We start from the raw sequence: 19,865 nt of genomic DNA on the forward strand, positions 1-19,865 counted from the left end.
GTCGTAATCTTTATGGGAAGGAATTTCTAATCGACAAATCACGTGCCCAGATGATTAACATTGGAGGCGGGCTGAAATTCAATTCAACCCTTTCCCATTAAGATAACGATAGCACAATAGAAGTCTGGTGTAGTCAGGCGTTTATGGATTTCGCGGGATTGAATTTTTCACCATTTGGATTAAAAGTATACCCTTTGGTAAAAATCGTTACAGCTATGGTTTAACTTTAATACCGACTTAATACTATACGGAATTTTTTTCAATAACATTTTAGTCTAGTCATGTATGAATTTCGTTTCGTATTAGATACCTTTAGCAATAGTCATTTTTACTCTGATTGAGATTGTGCGACAGTTACATTCACATATTGTAGAATGTTTAGGTTTCGCCGTGTCAGTTGTAAAATAACTAAGAACAAGGCACGGATTTTGAAAATACAACTTGAACGTGTATTTCTACACTCAACTGCAAGATGAGACGGGGCGGAAAAATAAGGTTTAGATTCAAGAAATTTGAATGTAGAACGAGCTCCCACCGACTTTTTCGGTCTACATTTGTTAGTTAAAAACAGCTAAAAGTTGCTGCTTTATCGTCTTCCCCTGTTCACGCTTCACAGCATGCTCTTCCACAGGTGACGGCGCCTAGCCTCTATACAACCATTTTTGAGGTTGAGCTCATCATATAGAGAATGGGCACTCTATATGGCTCTCCCATCACTCACTACACAGAGCCCAAGGCTACAAGCCGGGTAGTGTTCAGGAAGAGTGGAATTGCTCACGGCACCGTGCTTCCCATACACCATACTGCCGTGGGAGATCGAGCCAAGTAGGATTACTAAGTTTCCCTGATCTAGGATTCGAACGTAGAACTGCGTGGTGATAATCCTACCTCCTACCACTAGACCGAAAGGGCTTAGATTCAGAATCAGAGTAAAAATGAATATTGCGAAACCTGTCTATTGATTCAATACCTGATTTGTAAGAATGCACTTATGCATGTAACATTAATTCCAACACACTCCCGTCAAGTGATGAACAGTTTAGAAGCATGCACAAAGCAATTTAACATTACAGCCTTTTTAACTTTTTATTGAACACTGATAACATAAGTGAAAACCGTTTTTCATTAAAAACCACTCACCTCAAGGTAAGGAGTACAGCTTCTGACTCGTACCACTGATAGGCCGGCATGGACCACAATACGGTCGGTTCAAGTTGAACGTATTCCCTGCCATGGACCATCCTCTTGCCAGCTTTGAGTGCAAACCACATCGGTAAATTTATCAAGATTATAGAACAATTAGCAACAAGGATAATTATATAGTTTTTTTTCTTGCTCCGACCCCCACTCATGGCTTGAAATGGTTGACACACTGTAATAATATTTAAGATATGTCCTATTCTTTATTAATAAAGGTTAAAAGTTTATGGACACAAATTATAATTATGTTACACTTACCAGCGTTGTATCTCTCTATGGTAACCAACATGGTGAAAACGAGGGATCCAGTATAAACTGCAAATGTAATTAAGTAAAATTCACGTATAACTATTACCGATGTTACAATTACATCAGGCTGAACTTTATAAATATGCTCCTTTAAATCATCTCATCTAAAATAAGCGCTGTCGTTGAGAAGGCGGCAAACGGAACTATTCCAACGAACCCCATAACGTTTCCTAGAACACCACCACATGGTGGTGCTTAATCGGGCTGAATTTAAATTTCGCAAGTATGTAAAAATTTGCAACTTGGCATATAAAAATACCATGATAATTTTTTTTTCAGATAGTAGTCAATATAATTACTTAGTTGATTTTGTAGTATTAATTTCATTTTTGTACTAACCCGTAACATTGTAGGATCTCACGTACGGGAGGAACGCTGGTACTGGGTGATCCAATAAAAAAGTTGATGGGAATATTATTCGTGATAAAAACATTTCTGGGGAGCGACTTGTGTAAACTGCTCCTAAAATTAGTAAAGAATCCCACACGGCAAGGTTTAAGAGAAGTAGCGTCATTGGTGATTTGCGAAGGGCCGGTCTTGTTAAGACAATGCAACTACAGATATTCGCAACTACGCCAAAACAACCAATGACGAGCATCAGAAAGGCTGAAATTGTGAAAAATAATTGGACGATTTCCCTCCCTAAGAGTTCTTGAAGGGTGACGAAATCCTTGGAAATATTTACGAGATCAGGTTCTCTCATGGAATTGTTGTACTCCATAACTTTATTTATTTATCGATCGTAAAATAACAATCACTCCGGAGGACTATGCACAGTGTTCCTGGAATCACACAGTAGCAACACTGATTATAAGTACACATGTATCAACTATTGATTCAACATTCGATATGAGTATGTATACCAGATGAATAAAATATTTTAGTTATGCTACTCTTTCAATAATTTTATGAATGTATCCATCTTGAAGACCATGATACAACTGACTTAGCAATAAATTGTTTATAAATGCCATTCTTAAGAAAATAAACTGCAGTAAGCGCACATACGGAAGCAGCTTCGGTGAATACTTTTAGCAGGATTTATGAGTTAATTCTCATCTATAGATTCAGTTTCAGTAACAATCTCAGTTTACTCCGATCACACCCCCTGAGTATGAGAGGGTGTGACACATCGTGAGACACTTAATTTTACTGTATTTCATCTATAGATTCGATTTTTGTAAAAATCTCATTTTGCCCCAACCCCACCCCCTGGCGCCAGGGGGGGTAGTCCGATTCACCCAAAAAGTTGAAAGGATCCTCCCAGGGGGTCAGATGTCGCAGATTTCGATTATCTCGATTCGTTTTCCGTAATCCTACTAATGGACAGACAGACAGACGGAAAGACGGACAAAGTCTTCGCATAAAGTAGCCGAAGCTACTTAATAATAATCTTCGAAAAGTAGTCGCAATCTATCATCCATTCGCCGCCGAAATGTGAGGACTTTAACACGTTAAGATATTTGTGTCAGAAGCTCTGTAAAATTAACTTGGAAATTTCGATATCTACAACGCATTACATGTCCCGTGGTTCTGGTGCCGTTTTATTCGCCACATGTCCAACAAAATCAAGTTTTTTATGACCAATTTATACCTTGTTAATAATACAAAGATTGTTACTGAAGTCTTGCATAATATTGATTCGTAGTAAGATCGAGTTTTTTTTAAAGCACAAATCAATTTAACTTGTTTGGCACGTGGAGCCGTAATTATAATCATATTGTATTTAGTTAATCACGACAATGAAAACAATAGTATTTACAATATTTTGCATGTTAATCTGTTAATTCGTAATTTTATTAAGCATTTTTCCTTCGAATTCTTTCCGTGCTTGGGCATAAATTAGTGGGCCTGGTTTTTATAAATGGGTTTTTAAATATATAATTAGTTCATCTTGAACTTGGGGTCTTGAAGACTTCATATCGCGTTCTAAAACGTGTTCCTGAAATAAATGTGATTTCAAAGAATAAACAACATAATAACGGACCCAGCGACAAAATAATCTGGTGATGCAAACGGAATTAGGAATTCAAGAAATGCCTACCTAAGTCCTAATTTGATTTCACAAAAAGTACGCAATGAGTAAGCATTTATTTGTCAATCAGTACGGTACTTGGTACAATTCACGCGCTTTGCTAATAAAAGATTTGCATTTTCTAATAATAGATTTGAATACAAGTTTTTAAATTAATCCCCCAAGGTTTTACAGCGTTGGTGCAACACCCCGGGGAGTTTGACCCCAGCACCGGGACCTTTGACCCTTAAGGGGGCATGAATTATGTACCGCACTAACCTATGACCCTTAAGGGGGCATGAATTATGTACCGCACTAACCTTTGCCCCATAACGGACTGTACGTTAATTATTTAAATGCTAGATATAATAGTATACATACATGCACTAAAAGTCGAATATTGTCCACATTTAACTTCGTTATTATACCATTAAGGTTTACAATTTGATGGATTTGATGGCTTTCGTCTCACACCAAATGCAGATATGTACATGTACTGTGGAGCAAGTTCAAGTGCTTTGCAATACTTTGAGCATGATCATATTCTAGTTGGGAATTTGGCTCCGTTCCGAAGTGAAAAAGCGTCCCAGCAGTTTAACATGTCACAGTAAAATAAAATCTCTTCTCGTGTCTAGGGCCCGTACATAAAGCATGTCATCGATTCTCAGATTCTTTTGATCCCGTCCCGCATTGTGTAACGAATATGCCCAGTGTTGTAATTAACATAAGTCTTCACCCTTACGCTTCTCAAATCGATAACACCCTTTGTGCACTTCCCCCTGCATAAAATATTTATCTCTAAACAATAGTAGCAACTACCAAACCGAGTACGTTCGATGTCCATTCAAAAAATGAAAAGTTTGCAACAGCAAAGATGATAATGCATTCTGATTTAGCTCTAATTAAGTTGTGCTCTTTCACTCTTTGATATTTCAAAAAAATAAATAAAATAAAAATAAAATAAATATTAAAATATTAGTTATTTTATTAGGGGGATTCGCTTGATATATAGGGGGTAAAAAAAGAATTACCTGGGGGCAAAAATTAATGGGGGTCATGGGGGTCCATTTCCACAGTGTAGGGGCAAAACTATTAATGTTAGGGGGGTCGCTAATTGCATCCCGAATTAAGGCACCCTTCAAAAGAATCACGTTTTCCATGTTGTGTAAATTTATGCATTCCTGCGTGTATTTGATTTTACAACTTACAAAGGAGTAAATAATAGTTAAATTTTTATAATCAATTTAAATCCGATTAATTTCCATGCGTTTGATAAATATTGATTACTTTAAACAATTTGATATTTAATTTTTTAAATTGACAGACCAGAAGAACACAATTTTATGCACACAAACCGACTATGAATGCAAACACATGAAGATTTATATTTTATTACCAAGATTGTCAATGAAACACGATATGCAATTATTTAAGAAATTAATGAATTCAGACTTCTTGAAATGTCTGGAAATTTAGTTTTTCCCTGCAATCCATTCTTTCCTGAAAATAATGAAAATTCCTCGTCTCGTTTATGCCTTAACTTCCAATTGTCACTATTTATCAGGACGGCTTGCATATCTGTAGAATTATTGTTATCATCGTCGGCTCCATTTATAACTTCCACAGTAATTCTCCATCGCGTTTCCGATCTGTTTCCTAAACTTGAGGCATTTTGCCTAGATTAGTACAATGAATTTATTTTAGATTAGTTGTTAATATTAAATATCATTAATTGTAATCAGTTTTCCGGAAATCGCATTACACTGTGATTTATTGTGATGCATGTATGCGATTTCTTTATTGTCATTTTAATATTCGCCATCTATCGGTATTACATACATGTAATATTTAGACTATGATGGAGAATGATGGAGATGGAGAATATTAAAATCACAATAAATCACGGTAGTCCAAAAATCAGGCTACACATTAAAATCACAAATTGTCATAATCACAAAAATCATCTAAAATCACAGAGCTGTGATTAGCACAGTCCGTACACCTCTTTTAATTCCTAGGTAGCATCACATATTATCTCTGAATACTTGAAATGTTTAAATCCTAACCTGATATTTTTCAATTGTCCCCTTGTGTAAATGCGACCTGTCCAAATCCACACTTTCATTAAGACAGATCCTGCACAAATTCTCGACTTGCATTATCAATCTAGCCGCCTTTATCAGGGAGTAGTTATTATCCACATATTGCGAAATCATTTTGATAAAGTGCTGAATGAAGAATTCCACAACCATGACTTTCCTCAGGATAGAGAAATTGGCTGGCGGCGATGGCAGCCCATTTCGTGTAGTTGCGGAATATCGCCTACTTTCCGATATATGTTGGTCCGGATGGTCGGGCATGCTTCGCCTCGATGTTTTGTAATATTTCGCAATATCCGCTTTCCACTTGGCTTCTTCAAAATTATTTTGGCAAGATGCAATCGAGAAACGTGCCCCATTTTTCGCCTGTGATATAGGAGAAATTTGGCATAAGCTAAGTAATAGTGATGATAGTCATACGTAACTTTAGCAAATTTCGCAAAAAATAGAAATAGTCAAAATTCGGAAAATTTTTGGTTTATAATCAGTTTGTAAGTCGCACATTTCTAGGCTATTCTTGTGAGCAAAGAAAGCCTGCAAAAATTGGACAAGTTTCTGTTGCCATGCAAATTTTAGAATTGTGCGTGACTGTCCTCTCAGATTATCTTTACTAACCATATCCATTTCCCAAATCGAGGATCTCCTAGCCCCATTTTGTCTCCTGATGTGCGGGATTTCTTCCGAGAAATGTCGTAAGTACGGGCCCAGTTCAGGATTTATCTGTTAAATGAAACAATTAAAAATAAATTTGCGGGACATGTAAAATATGTAATGTGAAATGTATAACCAACCACAGGCAGTAAATCTGAATCGTCGACTGTAACAATCTTGAACAATTTCTTAAAATCCAGACATTTCTCTTCTCCACGCTTTTCCATCGTTGGTCGTGCAAGATTTCGTAGCGCACAAATGCAGCTGACCAAAAGATTGTCAAGCACTATTTTTAGCTGGTATTGGAAAGATGACAAGTTATGGCGGGGAATATACTTGAACATGTTTTGCTCCGAGATGAAGAAATTCGGCAGTTTGCATTTCGCTAAAGCTTTGCACAGCTGGGTTAGCAAGGTTTTTAAATGAATGCCTTGTTCTTCCATGCTCCACGCGGTTAGTGGCACTTCATGCGCCATATTGTAGAGCAAATGCCTCACATGGTTCAAACCGATGCCTTGGTAGCCAAAGGTGGCAAAGAAGGCGCGAAAAATCAAGCCGGAGAATATATAGGCGCGCCAATGAATCTCTTTGAAATTGGATAAAAGTAAGGATTCCACATTGAAGAAGTCCAACTCCCACTGGACGCTGTTGCAATCTTCGAAAGGTCCAAGAGGGATTGCGGAACAGCCAAAAGTTTCGATTTTTTCGATCTGTTCGTGCAAAATAACATGATTTATAGCGAATTAATTTACAAATGTGTACACTAAAGGTATTTACGCACACTTCGCAAGTTCATATAGTAACATATTTACAATTATCAGTTTTGCATATTTCCCAATCTAAAAGGCTTTTTTCCTAGTGGGAAATGGGAAAAAGTGGGAAAATGGAAAGTGAGGAAACGCCCCCCCACCTAGCCTAAATTGTTCGCATAGGAGCCAACGCTTTTCCCACGTTTTCCCATTTCCCACTGATTTGGGTGGGGTGTAAAAACTGTCTTTTTCCCACTGTCCGCTAAAAAATGGTTTGTACCACTTGCAACACTGACAATTATCTAAACTTTCTTACACCAAAAGTTTTGCGAATTTTCCCAACCTTTTTGTTTTCCCATGTATGTGTCAATACCATAACTAATTATTTGCAATACGGAAACTTATTCGTATCATAGTTGGATGCATCCACCATTTCAAATCCTTCCCATCTTTTATTCGGCTATGCATCCGCCTATTAAACCAAAAATAGGACCTTGGCGGGAATCTGTCGCAGATTAAGGATGGCGTAAAATTGTTCGTTATTCGGAATCCGTCATATTCGTTATTAATATAACATTGAACACTAGCGCCGGAAATGACCACGTCGTAAAGTTCTCCATCGGAAACGTCTCGCGAATGGAAGTCGGAGATAGCGTTGTGCAAGAATGATTGCGATTTTAGGCAAAAAACGGTACCGTAATTGTTGCCACCAATTTTCCCGCTGATGTTTAAACCGTCAATCAAACCGGACATTGAATCAGAGTCGGAGTCTGGTCTGTCCAAAAATCCAGGTTCGGCGGTCATAGGAAGGAAACAGGAAGGGTGTCTTGCGGCCAAGGTTGTGACGCAATTGGGGTGGAAACATTTCCAAACTTTTTACTTGAGCAGGACGTGTCAGGGATGATCCAGATATTGAAGTGGACGATTGTGACCTAGGACGGGATGATGAAGTACTGACGGATCTATATGTATGAAAGTATACATTAAATAAAAAATTGTACATTCGTAATGGTTACATTGTTTCCATCGTGGCTTTTTGTGATTTCATGTGATTAACACGATTTATATATATGCTATTTTTGTAATCCCTGTGATGTTAATAGTCGCCATCTAGCGGGGTATATGTTTGCTCTGCAATATCCCTATATGACGACTATTATGCTGCATCTCAATATTTCACAGAAATGATATAAATATTATAAACCACGATAAATCACGTCGTGATGTGATTTCAAGAACACTGTTTACAGATATGAAATAAATCTTATTTCTGTATCGTTTCATATCCCGAACTAATGCTTGCTCTTGACTGTCTCCTACTCGAACATGATTGCCTACACATGAATAAGACTAATTTTACAAGCACAAATTTAAAGTAGATTAATAAATACCTTCGGCTATCCAATTTATTTCGTTCAATCCAACCCTCCTACAGGTAAAGAATTAATGTCATGCTCGCTTTCCCTGTGAACTTAAATATCTTTATAACTACTTACCATGACTGATGAAGGTCTACTGCTTTAAATAATAAAGTTTAGTAGTAATTAAGAGCAAAAATCTACCACCAATTTTACAATAAAGGGGAAACACGAACTAATAATATTTAGTAAGGTGTATAAAAAATATAATGACACTAGCCCAGAAGCCCGTCTTAAAGACGGGCTGATTCCAAAATTTAAAACCGTAAAACTTTAAAATTTGAAATTATTACGTTGGTCCAAATAAAAACTTGTCTCGTAAATTAAAATAAGAAATAATTCAGTAATCAGGTCATTACAGTGTCAACTCTACTGTAGAATTTATGCAAACACCTGTACACAACATACCACATAAAAAATATATCCCTGTTAACCTTCGTGGTTACTTTCCAATTTTTTGCCGTTGCTAAGAAAGTTTTTATACAGTTTTTTTGACGTTTTTAAGTAGTTTTTTAAGGTTGCTAACAAATTTTTTAAATGTTGCTAAGGATGTTTTTATGGTCAGGAAGAAATTTTATTAAGGTAGCTAAGGAAGTTTTTTAAGGTTGCTAAGGAATATTTTTAAGGTTGCTAAGGAATATTTTTAAGGTTGCTAAGGAATTTTTTAAGGTTGCTAAGGAGGTTTTTTAAGGTTGCTAACGAGTTTTTTTAACGTTGCTATGGAATTTTTTTTAACGTTGCTACGGAATTTTTTTAACGTTGCTAAGGATTTTTTTAACGTTGCTATGGAATTTTTTTAACGTTGCTAAGGATTTTTTTAACGTTGCTAAGGATTTTTTTAACGTTGCTAAGGATTTTTTTAACGTTGCTATGGAATTTGTTTAACGTTGCTAAGGATTTTTTTAACGTTGCTATGGAATTTTTTTAACGTTGCTAAGGATTTTTTTAACGTTGCTATGGAATTTTTTTAACGTTGCTAAGGATTTTTTTAACGTTGCTAAGGAATTTTTTTAACGTTGCTATGGAATTTTGTTAACGTTGCTAAGGATTTTTTTAACGTTGCTAAGGATTTTTTTTAACGTTGCTATGGAATTTTTTTAACGTTGCTAAGGATTTTTTTAACGTTGCTAAGGAATTTTTTTAACGTTGCTATGGAATTTTGTTAACGTTGCTAAGGATTTTTTTAACGTTGCTAAGGATTTTTTTTAACGTTGCTATGGAATTTTTTTAACGTTGCTAAGGATTTTTTTAACGTTGCTAAGGAATTTTTTTAACGTTGCTATGGAATTTTGTTAACGTTGCTAAGGATTTTTTTAACGTTGCTAAGGAATTTTTTTAACGTTGCTATGGAATTTTTTTAACGTTGCTAAGGATTTTTTTAACGTTGCTGTGGAATTTTTTTAACGTTGCTTAGGATTTTTTTTAACGTTGCTCATAACCATAAACATAATCACAACCATAATCATAACCATAACCATAATCATAATCATAACCATAATCATAACCATAATCATAATCATAATCATAATCATAATCATAATCATAACTATAATCATAACCATAACCATAACTGTAATCATAACCATAACTATAACTTTAACCATAACTATAACCATAATCATAACCATAACTATGGAATGGAATTTTTTAACGTTGCTAAGGATTTTTTTAACGTTGCTAAGGATTTTTTTTAACGTTGCTATGGAATTTGTTTAACGTTGCTAAGGATTTTTTTAACGTTGCTATGGAATTTTTTTACCGTTGCTAAGGATTTTTTTTACGTTGCTATGGAATTTTTTTAACGTTGCTAAGGATTTTTTTAACGTTGCTATGGAATTTTTTTAACGTTGCTAAGGATTTTTTTTAACGTTGCTATGGAATTTTTTTAACGTTGCTAAGGATTTTTTTAACGTTGCTAAGGAATTTTTTTAACGTTGCTATGGAATTTTGTTAACGTTGCTAAGGATTTTTTTAACGTTGCTAAGGATTTTTTTTAACGTTGCTATGGAATTTTTTTAACGTTGCTAAGGATTTTTTTAACGTTGCTAAGGAATTTTTTTAACGTTGCTATGGAATTTTTTTAACGTTGCTAAGGATTTTTTTAACGTTGCTCATAACCATAAACATAATCACAACCATAATCATAACCATAACCATAATCATAATCATAACCATAATCATAACCATAATCATAATCATAATCATAATCATAATCATAATCATAACTATAATCATAACCATAACCATAACTGTAATCATAACCATAACTATAACTTTAACCATAACTATAACCATAATCATAACCATAACTATTACTATAATCATAACCGTAACCATAATTATAATGAAAAATCGCATGCGTGTTCTGATTGGCGGACCCGGAAAGCCAGCAGCCAATCAGAATGCGGGAATGTCACGGAAAATTTAACGGGACGGACTTTTCGAAATTATAATATAGATAGTGTGATATGATATAGTATCAAAATTTATGATTTGAATTTATCGTGTCATTTTTGTAAGTTCTGAGATTTTTTTTTTATTTATAGTGATTTTAATAGTCGCCATCTAACGTGTGTAATATCAATAAATGGAGACTATCAAAATCACAACTAATCACAATGTGATGTGATTTTAATATACATATTTACCAGATTTCCAAATGCCCTCCATGTATTGAAAACTCCTTCATTTCACTTGGCTGATCTTCGTAAATCTCACATTCCCCGTATGGATTATCTTCACCCTCATCGAAGATATCCTCCTCCTTCGCCACATTCTCTTGACCAGACCCATAGCTGTGCACCCTCACGATCCCTCATCCTCATGCCCTCACCCTCGTATGGTAATTTGTGCCCTCGCCCTCACCGCCCTCACCCTCAATTGTTAACTAGTGCCCTCGCCCTCACCGCCCTCACCCTCAATTGTTAACTAGTGCCCTCGCCCTCACCGCCCTCACCCTCAATTGTTAAGTAGTGCCCTCGCCCTCACCGCCCTCACCCTCAATTGTTAAGTAGTGCCCTCGCTCTCACCGCCCTCACCCTCAATTGTTAACTAGTGTTCTCACCCTCACCTGTTAATCAGTGCCCTCACCCTCACCGCCCTCACCCTCACCGCCCTCACCCTCACCTGTTAATCAGTGCCCTCACCCTCACCGCCCTCACCCTCATCTGTCAATTTGTGCCCTCACCGCCCTCAAATGCTAATAATAGCCCTCACCCTCATTGACCCCGCCCTCATATGCTAATTTGCTCGCTTACCATCATAGCCCTCACCCTCATGATCAAGCGTCTCACTCTCATCTGCATGGCAAAAAAATGGAATTCTTATTTTCTAAATATTAGCTTATCACCAAATTCATTGTATTAATTAAATATATTTTTAAGGCATAAATATGTTATAAACTTTATTGAGATAAATATACTTTTATGGTCACAACAAAGTCAATTAAATATTAAAATTAAATATTAAGAAAATCTGATACTTCTACTCTACTGTTACCACTCATGAGTGGCCATTTTCCTACTCTTAAATACTTAAATCATGTTGATTCATAATACTACGTATATAAAATATATTGCTGATAGCATAACAACATTTCCAAAGTAGCCACAGTCAAAGACGATCTCCGCGCTCGAGCTATGGCACCCGCAATGCTGATTAATCTTTCAACTGAGGCAGATGACGACGGCATTGCTAAATAAGTTTTTACAATCTCGGAAAGTCTTGGGAATCGTTTGGCATTAGTAAATACAAATGACCATAGTAATGCTAATTGGTTGCTCAATTTAATATTTTAAGATTTGCGCCCTCACCATCATAGACCTCACCCTCATATGCGCTAATTAGTGCCCACGCCCTCACCCGCTTCAAGCGCCCTCGCCCTCACCCGCTTCAAGCGCCCTCGCCCTCACCCGCTTCAAGCGCCCTCGCCCTCATCCGCTTCAAGCGCCCTCACCCGCTTCAAGCGCCCTCGCCCTCACCCGCTTCAAGCGCCCTAGCCCTCACCCGCTTCAAGCGCCCTCACCCTCACCGCCCCCGCCCTCATATGCTACTTTGCGCCCTCGCCCTCATCGCTTTCGCCCTCATGAAGATCAAGCGCCCTCACCCTCACCACCCTCGCCCTCATATGTTAATTTGCGCCCTCGCCCTCATCGCCCTCGCCCTCATGAAGATCAAGCGCCCTCACCCTCATCGCCCTCGCCCTCATGAAAATGAGGGTGAGGGCACATGAGGGAGGGCGATTTTGCCCTCATGAGGGTGAGGGTGCACAGCTATGACCAGACCAAAGTCTCACGTACCCTTTAGGAACTAAATAAATATTTAATTATACACTGTTAGAAATCATGTATTAAATAAATGCCAATCGGTATTAATATATAACTCTATCAAAATGGTATAGATAAAAAATACGGCATGGTATTCAGTTAGTATTAAAGTTATACCATAGCAGTAACTAATTTTACCAAATGGTATAATTTTAATACCGGGTAGTAAAAAATTCAATACCGCCAAACCAATACGCGCCTGACTATACCAGACTTCTAAGAGTGTATGCATTAAAAACAAAAATAATAATTAGCTAGCCCCATACCATTATTTTTCCCGCTGGATTCTTCCATCACAAGTCTACAATTTTGAAACTCTTCACCAAATGCAGAATTATCTTTCGTAACGTCATCATCCCAGGTATGAAAAATTTTAATATTTTTCCAACTAATTGCAAAATCCAGGGGGAGAATTGCATCCCCCACAATTTTCGACATTGGGGCACGATTCTTGTAAACAAAGTTATTTGCGAGGACATGCCTCATTCCGGAAAGGAGACGGTATTCCATTTGACCCTGGATCATATTTGTTCCAAGGCAGACCCCATTTTCGTTCAAGTCTTGTTCCTTCTCAATCTTGAATTGTTCAGCGTCTTGTTTGGCGCTGTAAAAAAGTTAAAAACATCACCATTAATCAAAATATAAATACATCGTTACCCCTTAATCGTTTATAAATTAACTAAGGGATCTATGGATACCATAATTCTCACATAACCCCCTTCTCCTTAAACATCTAAATACTTATCCGCTGTAAATACTGAGTGAGTTTAATTTGTACTCGTTTTGATATTTTATACCGAAGGGTGGAAGAAATTCAAGAAATTGGGATACCTTCCAAATAAACTGACGGGCACACTGGGTAAATCACTGGGTAAATCTTAAAAGTATGGCTTACTCTAGTTGGATTTGTCTACCCTAACAAAAACAAAATTAGCAAACCTATGTAAGAAACACTACGTAATTTATGGAAGCATAAATTATTAAGTATATAAATTATTACAAAAGTTTATACTATTATCAAGATAAAAATAAGATAAAAATAATTTGATTATTTTTATCTCACAGAAGCCGAGTTTTACCTCACCTTTGAAAAATTAAATTATGCAAAATCATAATATGCCTTACATATGCACATCTCTTTACAATTCATAATCATATTTACTGGAAGATTAGAAAGTCATTATACATCATCCATTATCAAATTTATTACAAAGTCGCACAACCCAAAATTATTTGAATAAAGTTATGCGATAAGAGATTATCCGCTGGAAATGAATCGCTTATCTATTGTCCATTCTCGGAAAAAGTATGTAACCTTGCCCTTCGCCATGTTCGTCATAATTTGTAACACGAATAAAACAAATATGTGCATAATTACTTTGACTTTGAACCATGACGTTAATATGCTAAATACGTTACTTATTTGTGACCAATAATTTGAATATACACTGCAAATAATCCGGTGTAAATTCAAAACCGTGCAGGGTGCATGCATGTAATTTTATACCGTATGGTGACACATTTATTCCGCATGGTGACAAACTTATAGCACGTAATGACATAATAATAAATTTATACTGAATGGAATTTATACGGAAATGGTAAAAAATTTAGACGGAATGGAGACAAATTTATAGCACATAATGACAAATTTTCAGACAGTATGGTGACAAACTTGTACCACATGGTGCCAAATTTATACCAAAATAGTAAAAAATTTAAACCGAATTATGACAAATTTACAGCCCATTAACACCACGAAGTTTACTCCCGTGCATGACTACGCCGGATTATTTAGGGTGTACCTACCTCTCAAAATCGTCAAATAGTTCCACACTCAGGAGCAAATTGTTAAGAACAAATTCTTGAACATCATTCTCAAACTCTTCCCTCATCCTCTGGTATTTCTGGTCTTGTACACTTTTGCAACATTTATTCTGCAAATTTATCAAACCTGTCGCTGCTGCTGCTCGACTTGGACTCATACTCGATGGTAACGTTTCCTTGGTGGTGACCTTCTTTTTGGATTTTTTGCCCGGGGAAGAATGAGATTGGCCCATTTTTTGCAAAATATTTCTGCCCAGAATTGAAGGAATGTTGCGAAATGAAGTGAATTTGCTAACGGAGGTGGATTTTTTATCTGCTACGCCGTAGTAAGCAAAAGCGTACGTTGCTGTTATCTAGATTGGATTTACATACTCACTCACGAGCATGAGCATGGAATAGCTCGACCGACACAGAATTAGTCAAGTGCTTGAAGATGATTCATTTTGAGTTTTAGTGGATATACATAATCGCTCATAGATATAAATGACATACATACCAGAGTTAATCCAGCACTTGAGTTATTAAATGTGCTAAATATCTAGATCGTAAAGATTTAGGGTAAAACTTTGACTAGGATTTTACAATATTTTATGCGACTGGGGTCAAGTGCAAATATGTTCGTCTTATGGTTAGGAGGCATGATCATGGTGGGATTAGGTGTATTTTGCACTCGCGATATGGGGATGGAAATTCCAAATTTTTTTCCAAATTGTGCAAAATATGGTTACGATGCAATCAAGAATGCTGTATTTATTCGCACGAAAATTAAGATGGTTTCGTTAAGGCACACATAATCCAAAGATATCGTTGATTTTTCCTCACGAAAAATAATGCTAATATTACACCCATGCTCATTTTTTAGTTTTGTGATAAAAACTTGGGAAATTATTTTTTGTAATAATTGGAGACCTTGGCGACGAATACTGTAATAATAATTGTCAAGGGATGTTTTGTAACAATATGATGCATGCGTAACACCGTCAAATTTAGTACGATCGATTTTAATTAATAATGTCTTTTTAAAGCGAATAGTTATTTCAATTTATTGCATAGTTGGCATATTAATAATCATCAATTTTAAGTAGGGTTCTTGCAAAATAAATTGTTAAGTGATAGAATTAAATTACTCATATCTCAAATTTGACCTTATCATGAATTTTCGTAACAGAAGATTCCTTACGGCGATTCACTTAAATGCATACTCATCCTCGGCAGCAGTATCCACAAACCCCATTGATGGAACAACACTGTGGAAACTCACCAGCGCAGCAAGCATACGATGAACACTGCAAATTTAAGAAATTAATTACAGCGCCAAATTCAAAAAAATCAAATTTCTATACCGGAGGTGAGCATTGGTAGCATTGGTTAGCTTTCGATTCCTCGGTGTAGTTTCCAGCTCCGATGTAATTCGGCAAAAAATTTTTAATCCCTTTGTAAACTTCGGGTTCTCGAAACTCTGCACTTGCAATGACCACACCCATTACGGCGAGAATGGCAAGGGCGACAGATACTCTGGAAAATTACAATTTAAAATTTTGAGTAGACAATAATGAGGATAAAATTAAATTAATTTACCTCTGCATTTTGACGTTTTGATTTTTTAAGGTTCTGTTAACTTCTTGGTTTAGAGGCTGGATTCGTTTTGATACTCGGTGCAGTGGGGAGGGTTGCTATTTATGCAAAAAATATATGTCGCCGCTCCATTGTTATAATCTTGGTTTCCAATAAACTTGTAAATTTATTTGATATCACACTTGTTTTTTCAGGTTGTGCAAATATTAATATGGACCACGGCGTAGAATTTTGTCGGCATATTTTATCCCTTTCCAATCAAGCAAAGGAATTAAGATTATTTATTTCGTGGAAATCTCCGGAATGAAGATTAACAAGAACCAAAGATAAAAATCAAACGTTGGAAAACAGAATTCCATTGCAGGTTCCGGAAGGGACAAATATCGTGATAACCTGGATTAATGATACTTATCAAATTGGGAATTGTTTATAATGGGTTGCTGGTTAATGGCTACCTGTAACATATTTATACCTGGAATTTTATCGTGTCCCGGATTTATGTGTTTTCCCAGAATGTGCAAATTAGATTTGTAATCCAATTTCTCTTATTTGATGCATGTACATAAGCATGAAAAACACATTGTTCAATTGACGCGTATGTAAGCAATTTTATTGACATGAATGGGTAAATATTTAATGTATTCATTTTATCGGAAGTAAATAAGTAGGCTCAGATAATGTAGAGTTAGTTGTAATTTGCTTAAGGTGTATGGGAAAAACAATAAATCGATGATGTGATGATGCGTATAGAGAATTAACAAGCGTATGTGTGTTTGTTTATGTAGATAGTGGATAAAAATAGTGTTTGAGAAAGTCAGGAGGATGGACGATAAAAACATGAAATTCAATGAAAGCTTCTTCGCCAAACTGTGCCAAATCTAATAAGTTATTAGAAAAATCTGTAAAAATAATTTGTTGTAATAAATAATAATACAATAAATACTTCTTTTAAAAATTGAATTGCAAACTGTTTTCAAATATATACGTAAATATGCAGGCATTTTATATTCTTGCCAATTTCTCTAAATTAAGTGTTTCCCGAACTATGACTTATTGAGATACATTTGCAATTACGATAATTCATGGCAAACTTCTAACTCGCACAAAAATTGTGTTCCTCCACCAAAATTTAAAATAATGCAGAGACATTATACTCCTCCTTGTACACTTTCTTATATTTCCCCACCAATTTGCAGCACATGTTATCATCTTTTTAAACATAATGACGAAAAACATGTAATTCTCGCATCCATGTATAACAATTCCAACCATGTAGAGGGCTACAGTTAAAATAAAAAATGTTCCGAGGTGTTCCAGATTGTTAAATGTAAAATGTTGAATGTATGAAAATGTTTTGTGTGCATGTGTACAATTGCCCCATGACGTGGTGGTGGTTGCCATGGTGACGTCAGAGGGGGAAAAGTGGGTACGCGTCAGTCTTTGTTATAAAATCGTAGTAAGTAAATAGGTGGAAAGTCGTCCACACTTGAGTTTAAGTCATCGTGGTAGGCGGACAAGAGTAAGAATTGTAGTTCTTTTTAATTGTTGCCCACGATTAATTTGTCAGTATAGTTAGTCACCAATCAACTCGTGTTGTTAGCAGAGCTCTGAATTAGGTTGACAATTGTTGATTTATTAGTAATTGTAGTAATTTGCCGTTTGGAATAAAATCCAGTTTAAGGAAATTACTAAACGTTTACTGCACTATTCACTTCGTCAGCTTTCTTTAAAACCCCGAGCAAGGCACAATTAAATATTAAGTAAAGACACTATACTTCGGGTAGAAGATAGCTTGGTTTTTACACAGATAGATGAAATCTTCGTCACTTGCTTCTTGTGAATTCTCTAGCCAAAATTTTTTGCGTTGTTCGAGTAACATTCTTCGAGACGTAACATCGTACAAATTCTGCCAAAACGTTTCTATCCCATCTTCCCACAATTTTGTAAATATGTCCCTCAACATTTCTGCATTATGCAGTTTTTTTCGGGCGTGATCTCATCGCTCAATCGGGAATATCTCAGTATGACCTCAGCTTCCTTCTTATTATCAGTTACAGAGCGTAGGGCACCCAGCTGGTGACGACTTTGACCTTGAATAGCTCCGGAACGGTTTGTCGTGTCGACTCGAAATTTTGCACATTGTAGCATATGGTTGCAGAACCGAGGTGTGCAAAAACTCAAGTCTCTACTATTAAAAATGCCACCCCCACTGTCCCCAGAAGTTGAGGTCATCATAAAAATTCTTTCCAAACTTAATTGCTCGTATAGCAAAATAATTAAGCATCTCACAACTGAAGGGAAAGCGGTTTCGAAATCCGGAATTACCAATGTATTGAAAAATAAACCGTTGCAAACGAAATGTCGCAAAGGGGTGAAAACACACGTAAATGTCCTTGTGGCACACCCACATCGTCTTTCAATACTTTCCCGTAAATTTCCCCAATTGTCTCACATTACCCCACGTCTCATTTCGCCCCGTGTCGACATAACTCCCGCGTACTTTGAACATACACGACTATTCCTTTCGATAGACACCTCACATGACATAATTGAGTTTGTCGACATAGCGTCGTCTACACGGTCACACGGTCATCGTACGTCAAAATGATGTCGATTTTTGAAATCCCCGCCCCAAAATACGTCTAAAACGGTCAACACAAAAAATTTCGACATTTTTGACATGTGGCGTCGTCTACACGGTCACACGGTCATCGTACGTCAAAATGATGTCGATTTTTGAAATCCCCGTCCCAAAATACGTCTAAAACCGTCGAAACAAAAAATTCGACACCTATTCGACACGGCATCGTCGCCATGGCGCCGTGACCTTAATACCTACAACACCCATCTTCGAACTCATCCGTACTTCAAAAATTAGAAATACTTTGGCGAAAACCGCTGCTCGATATTCGCATCCGTTCTAAAGTTATCGTGGATACGGACGGACGGACGGACAGACAGACAAGACATTCCCGTAAAGGGGTTTTCACCCCTTAATAAAGTGTGGCAAAGCACGATACATACAGTCAATAAAAGTATTATTTGCATGAACAAATATTTCAAATGCACATATCATAAAGATTTCTGAAAATATTCCCAATGTTTATTTATTTAAGTTGACACAAAATTAATACTCTTTGAAGTCATATTCACTTCCTTCACTATATTTTGACATCCAGTGATGCAGGAATTTTTATGCCCGGCAAAACCGAAATGACGCCTCAAAGTATTATTTGGCCACCACGATTCTTTGTCTTGTGTTTCATATTTTACAACGAATTTCGATATTATTGGTACACATATTGTTAGGTAAAGTGTAAATATGTGTTATAAAAATATTTCACATAGATTTAGTTTTTCTAGATTTGCTTAGATTAATCCTCCCTAGGACACGTGAGTTATCACTTCATGAGAGGCAACTTATCATCCGACACCACCAGAACCGTGTTCCAGTTCGAACTATTGCTGAGAAAACTTTACAGAAACTTAGTTGGGTTGAATATGTTATCGTTAAATGAAAGAATACTGGGCTAATCGTCAACAAAGCTGGGAGAGGTGAGCCCATCTAAACGACAACCACCCATGACTGCTACATCATTCGAATAGTGACGACAGATAGAAGGATTTCTGCACCCAAATTAAACCAAGAACTAAGACCGGAATATGGGGTAATCGTTTCTGACCAAACAATTAGAAAT

General features: G+C 36.5%; 2 protein-coding genes across 6 annotated transcripts; both read right to left on the reverse strand.

The window, feature by feature from the left end:
- Window positions 1-4,843: 4,843 nt before the first annotated feature.
- LOC118439217 lies at window positions 4,844-11,340 on the reverse strand. Of its 4 annotated transcripts, none has more exons than XM_035860330.1 (6): window positions 11,089-11,340; window positions 7,718-7,984; window positions 6,414-6,983; window positions 6,238-6,342; window positions 5,590-5,988; window positions 4,844-5,199 (listed from the first exon to the last, which is right to left on the reverse strand). In XM_035860330.1, exons 3-6 carry the CDS (start codon window positions 6,747-6,749, stop codon window positions 5,119-5,121), a joined length of 921 nt encoding a protein of 306 aa, XP_035716223.1. In that variant the 5' UTR covers window positions 6,750-6,983; window positions 7,718-7,984; window positions 11,089-11,340; the 3' UTR covers window positions 4,844-5,118. The 4 variants fall into 4 exon arrangements, with proteins under 4 accessions (XP_035716223.1, XP_035716225.1, XP_035716222.1 ...); XM_035860332.1 differs by lacking the exon at window positions 11,089-11,340 and adding an exon at window positions 8,414-8,908; XM_035860329.1 differs by lacking the exon at window positions 11,089-11,340 and having other exon boundaries at window positions 7,718-8,908.
- Window positions 11,341-12,521: 1,181 nt separating this feature from the next.
- LOC118439261 lies at window positions 12,522-14,975 on the reverse strand. Of its 2 annotated transcripts, none has more exons than XR_004837317.1 (2): window positions 13,597-13,703; window positions 12,522-13,369 (listed from the first exon to the last, which is right to left on the reverse strand). XR_004837317.1 is itself a non-coding variant. In XM_035860413.1 (2 exons), the coding sequence occupies exons 1-2, from the start codon at window positions 14,823-14,825 to the stop codon at window positions 12,997-12,999; spliced, it is 624 nt and encodes a 207-aa protein (XP_035716306.1). In that variant the 5' UTR covers window positions 14,826-14,975; the 3' UTR covers window positions 12,522-12,996. The 2 variants fall into 2 exon arrangements, 1 of the variants encoding a protein (XP_035716306.1); XM_035860413.1 differs by lacking the exon at window positions 13,597-13,703 and adding an exon at window positions 14,575-14,975.
- Between the last annotated feature and the right edge of the window lie 4,890 nt (window positions 14,976-19,865).

Source organism: Folsomia candida, unplaced genomic scaffold, assembly GCF_002217175.1.
Source record: "Folsomia candida strain VU population unplaced genomic scaffold, ASM221717v1 Fcan01_Sc032, whole genome shotgun sequence".
Lineage (NCBI taxonomy): Eukaryota > Metazoa > Arthropoda > Collembola > Entomobryomorpha > Isotomidae > Folsomia > Folsomia candida.